Consider the following 5792-nt stretch of genomic DNA (forward strand, 5'->3'; position numbering starts at 1 on the left):
ACCTTTTGGTTAGCAGCCGTAGCGGTTAACCACTAGGCCACCAGGGTTTCCATAAAAGTGCACAGAGAACTTTAAAACAAATATAAAGACCGTTTTGTCATGTTTTCAGAAGATTCGTACGTTTACCAAGTTTTCTACCTCTCTGTCCTTTGCCATTTCACTATGTATTAATATTTCTACCAAGGAATGAACAGGAAAGGAGAAAAGTAAAAAAAGTAACCAAGAACTTGCTAGTAATCATATTCTTTTTAAATAGCTCTGTTTAACAGGTGTGTCAGAGAAAGGGGCTGTGACTCTTCAAGTTAATTTTACGTGCACATGTGCTTGCCCCCTTCGTCTGAAATAAACCAGAATTGATGGTATGAATCAAAAAACATTTTTGTTTAAAAAGTGCTTAGCTTATGACATGGAACAGCTTTTACATCAGTTCCTCCTTTGCTTTCAGCATCAATGCAAAGTGATGGTGGCTACCATTTACTGATCGTTTGTTATGTATTATCCTATTTAATCCTCACAACAGACTTATGAGGTAGGTGATGTTACAGTTAAGCTATAACCAGCCTGAGATTTAGCATTTCTCTATCCTTGTATGCGGCTATTCTTAACAAGTCTCGTGTATATATTAATATTTTTAAGAATTAGATCATTCTCAACGAAAGACTGTTGCAATGCATTTCCCTTTTAGAAAAGTATCTCTTGCTAGATTCTGTATAAATAGACACAGATCACAACCTGATGGTATTGAAATATTTTTACTGACCATTGTGCAATTTACCAGTACCTACATTTCCAGAGTACCTGGTTATTGTAAACATTTTAAAAATCTAGTCTTAACTTGATTTTTACTTGAACTTTCAAAATACAAGTCTAATAGAGAGTTAAAAAAAAAAATGTAGTCTAGGCCTAATGCCGTTATGTATATAGTCCATTTCAGGCAGGAATCTAGGATTCACATATTTTGTAAACATGAGTTTTTTCTTTTAGCAGGTCCACATGCTTCTGTTGGTGGGGTAGAGAGTGTGTAGCTAGGATGCAGAGAGGCAGGAGATTCTCCCAGAGATCAGCTAGATCAGTTAGGTTTGTGCATAATAGTGGAGGGGGTGGCGTCTCCGAGGCCACTACTTCATCCAGCCCTACTTGAGGCATGCACCCCCAGTTTGGAACTAAGTACATAGCAGAAATACCTGGTCTGCATTCTCAGTTACACAAGAGCAGCTAATCAAGTCTCTTTTACTTTAGGAAGCCGTAATTATAAGTATTTGGTTTGATTTATTTCGATATAGGGGCACAAGATGTTAGGAATGAAATTTTGAAAATAGAAACATTTTTTCCCATAGTAAGATTGTTGTTGTTAGGTGCCATTGAGTTGGTTCTGACTCCTGGTGACCCTGTGTACAACAGAAGTAAACACTGCCCGGTTCTGCACCATCCTCACAATCATTATGCTTGAGCCCATTGTTGCGGCCACTGCGTCACTTCATCTTGTTGAGGGTCTTCTGCTTTTTCGATGACACCCTACCAAGCTTGATGTCCTTCTCCTGGTCCCTCCTGATAAAATGTCCAAAGTAAGTGAGACAAAGTCTCGCCATCCTCGCTTCTAAAGAGCATTCTGGCTGTCCTTCTTCCAAGACAGATTTGTTCGTTTCTCTGGCAGTCCATGGTATATTCAGTATTCTTCACCAGCACCATAATTCAAAGGCATCAGTTCTTTTTCAGTGTTCCTTATTCATTGTCCAGCTTTTGCATGCATATGAGGCGATTGAAAATACCATGGCTTGGGTTAGGCACACCTTAGTCTTCAAGGTGACATCTTTGCTTTTTAATAGTTCAGAGGTCTCTTACAGCAGATTGCCCAATGCAATGCGTCATTTGATTTCTTGACTGCTGATTGTTAAAATACAAGTCTTGGTCATTCCCTGGATGGTGTACTCTGGAGTTGAAACGACTTCATTCATAATTGTCCCCCCAGCTTATTTGTTTGGATTTGATTCCATTTGTCCATATACCTGTCTCCAAAGCAGTGTTGGCAGCACCAGCAGCCCTTACAGCAGTGGGTATATGAGAAATTACATCTGTCTCCTGTTCATGGAGTAGGTCTAAGTTATACAGTACATTAGTGGAGAGAAATTCAAGGTGTGTAAACTCTTATCAATCCGTACTCTGCAGGGAATCTCAGGTCCAGCTAGGGAGCATTTATTGGCTCTGTTCTTCATGCTTGGCCCTCGTAAAGCCATTTGATTGTTCATCTAGGTTTGGGAAGTGAAGCTTTTTTACTCTTCTTGGGTAGTGTTCTAAAGTTCTAGGGAAGGAGGTGTGTTTGGCTATCTCGTTTTTCCCTGAGTACAGGAGTTTTCTGAGCATTTGCCGTATTCAAATTGGTCCATGAAAAGCATTACTCTCTAAGCACTCTCCAGATGAAAGGTTCTCTCCTTTTGCTACTTGGATTCTGCAAGAATTGCTGTCCTTTGGGAGAACTTTTTCTTCATTGACATGTACGCTCTTTTCCCATCACGGCATTTCAAAGTGTAAGCAGTCAGTCCTATGAGATGCTTTTACTTGATTTGAAAGGCTTTGCCTTTATGAGTAACCACCTAGCAGTGAAAACATTTTAAAGCACCCTGAACACCTCTGGTCATCGGATGAGACTAAAAAGTTTAATCTTGTGAGCTCTTTCGGTTCGGGTTTTATAATTTACAGTAGAATGTGGGAATTAGAGAACTTAGTGAGGATGTCACTTACAGAGTCTGTTTTAATACTGCTTGGTGCTACATTACCTAGGTATGTTTTAGGGAGTTGTTAGGAGAATTTCACTGGAACTTTCTTTTTTTTAATAATGGGCACCATTTTAAAAAGAAAACCATCAAATTATTCTTTATTGCTCTAATTTGGCATAGATTGTTTTCAGATACATAATGCTATTTATTCATTCAAATTGCTACCGTATAAAAACTTGGTTATTTTGAGTTTGGTGAATTCAGGAGAGGGAAACACAGGATAAGTTGATTTTGTCTGTAAGGTCAGTACTTCCACTCCCTTTAAGAAAAGGCTGTGATTAGCCTTGATTCGTTTCGGTGAAATATTAGTGTGAATATCTAGTGGCAGACACTACTTTTGGTGAAGTTTGACTTTGTATTACTTTAGAAATTAATAGAAGTGTTGTGTTCATATACTAGGTCCTTGTACCATCCCAGCATAAGGACTCTTGGCAGTGTGTGAGAACTGCCTTATCCAAATAAAACACCAAGCCCAGTTAATTTCATTTCATCTGTTTAAACCTGTTTTACTTTTGCCTTATTAAATAAAACAAAACAGAACTCCACTGTGTTTCTTTTAGTTATAAATGATAGTTCATCCTTGCTAAGTATATTTTTAACTCGCTGCTGGGGAAGGACACAATGTATGTTGAACACCTACAATTCTGCCAGTTAGTTTAAATACATAACGTAAATTGAATCTGCATTTTAGATTATCTAATCTCCAAGCAGAGACCTTGAATAGTACAAATGGTTAACCCACTCGGCTGCTAACCAGAAGGTTAAAGGTTCGAGTCCGCCCAGAGGCTCCTTGGAAGAAAGGCTTTAGTGCTCTACTTCTGAAAAACCAGCCATTTAAAACTCAGTAGAGCATGGTTCTCCTCTGACCTACATGGGGTCACCATGAGTTGGAATCAACACTACAGCAACTGGTTGTAACATATAAGTACCTCTTCTAGTTGATAGCATTTTCCCTGTTTTCAGGTAAGAAAACTGAGTCAAAGAGTAAGTAACTTGCCCAAGACTGCATAGCTTGTACATGCCAGAGCTGATTCAAACTCCAAAAACTCCAAAGCTCATTCTTTTTTCATTATGTCACACTGCCTCTGTTTTTATGGAATATTTAAACCAATCTTTTAAATGGGAAAACATTAGACAACTATTCTTATCTGTTAAAATCCGGTGTAATTCTCTATTTTTTAAGTGAAACAAATCAAATTTTTCCCTCCAAAACATTTTATGAACAGTTTCAACTGCCACAGAACCAGAGAAATACTGAAATGTTACAAAATTCTCTAAACCATTATTTCATTTGCTTTGACTGATTGAATTAAGATCCTTTGTTTTAAAGACCAGACTTTTTTGAATGTATGGAAAATAAATATATATTTTGTAGGCATACTAATGAGGAAATACCTTTCATTACTTCCACTACTTTGGTTCAGGATTCTGGAAGCTCCTCTAATAGCACCGTTGGGTAGTGTCTGTGACCCACAGATATCTGATGAGAATGTTTCCTTGAAGACTTGACATTTCTCCCTTGGTGCTAGAAAATCAGAGAAGAAGGATATTCAGAACACCAAAGTGCTTGGTGCCTTGCTTTAGAGGAAGGAGCCAGTGAGTGGGCAGGAAGAAGCCTAATTTATAGTATTTTTGTGTTTTTGACTAAATGTTTTAGCTGAATATGTGGTTGTGGTTTATATTTCCTATTTATATATGTGGAAATATAATAATGACAAGTATTTAGATTTTGGTTAGTGAGGGGAGTTAGGAGGAAGAGTGAAGATATTATTTATCTCCCCTAAAAGTTCAGTAATTTGTACATATTGTGAAATAACATCAGAAACTCATATGACTTTACAGTGGTCATTTCATTTATTTAATGCTTGTTTAAATGTATTTGCTTTTTATTTTTGGCATTAAAGTAACATAAATCTGTCAATTTATTTTATGTCTGTGTTTTCTTTCATATTGATAGTGATTTAAATAACGTCACTTCATCGGTATCCTTTGGGACAAAAAGCATGCTGCTGATTCTGATGTTAAAATATAAACTCACTTTATTTTCAGACATTACATTGATAATATTTTTAGCTGTATTATATAGTGGAGGTCCAGATTGGATTCCAAAGTCTAGCACATGCCATTTAATCTTTTTAAATTGTTGTGGGTACATTTCTTTTAAACCTGTCTACCAGTATCTCAGTAGGGGTCATTTCTTGATGTTATGAGGAATAGAAGATGACCTAAAAATTCATAGTAATCTTTGAAGAAGAATATGAGTTATGGTTCTTTAACATGAGTCGACCTCAAACCACCAATTCTGTTTGAAAATTGAGCACTTAGTCAATTTTACCACAGCAACAGTGAAGCCCTTAGTGTGGTTGAATGTGTTGTGTTGGAGTGAGTTTTGGTTGCCTTTTTAGTTCAGTGTTAGTCCTTTTATGTTTGTGTGTTTTATCTATGTATGTCTGTCTGTTTGGTAAATATGAATTGAATAGATGACTTCTCATTTTATGTTTTAGGCCAAGATTGACAGACACCTAAATATTCATGACTTGAGAATATTCTGCAGCTATAAGTTTCGAACCATTGATGATGCGCAAAGCAAGACCTGAAGCCCACTCCGGAAACTAAAGTGAGGCTTGATAGTCCTATAGATTGCCTCACAGCTGTCTGTTTACAAAGTAAACTTTACATCCAGGGAATGAAGAGTACCCACCAGCAGAAGACTTTGCAGAATCCTTTAATTTGATGTATTAAGTGTTTTTTAATGCGTGTATGAAATGTAGAAAGATGTAAAAGAAATAAATTAGGGGAGACTACTTTGTATTCTGCCATTCCCACTGTATTTTTATACTTTTTGGCAGCATTAAATATTTTTATTAAATAGACTGTTGGCTTGTGTGTGTTACATTAGGACACTCTGCTTCAAATCATGAGTATTTGTGGGTTTACTTTCAAACGTTAATTACTAGCGGAGCCCTGGTAATGTAGTGGTTAAGAGCTCGGCTGCTAACTGAAAGGTTATTGCCAGCA

The 5792-nt window shown here is 37.1% G+C and overlaps 1 protein-coding gene across 1 annotated transcript in view; it reads left to right on the plus strand.

Moving 5' to 3' along the window:
- Nucleotides 1-5647, plus strand: part of PTPN2 (protein tyrosine phosphatase non-receptor type 2) — a 141868-nt gene extending 136221 nt beyond the window's left edge. The window contains exon 10 of the mRNA XM_012559544.2: nt 5279-5647. Coding sequence (XP_012414998.1) covers nt 5279-5300 — 22 coding nt within the window. The 3' untranslated portion in view covers nt 5301-5647. The remainder of the gene's footprint in view (nt 1-5278) is intronic.
- The last annotated feature ends 145 nt before the right edge of the window (nt 5648-5792 follow it).

This window comes from Trichechus manatus, unplaced genomic scaffold (assembly GCF_000243295.1).
Source record: "Trichechus manatus latirostris isolate Lorelei unplaced genomic scaffold, TriManLat1.0 scaffold00262, whole genome shotgun sequence".
Taxonomy (NCBI): domain Eukaryota; kingdom Metazoa; phylum Chordata; class Mammalia; order Sirenia; family Trichechidae; genus Trichechus; species Trichechus manatus.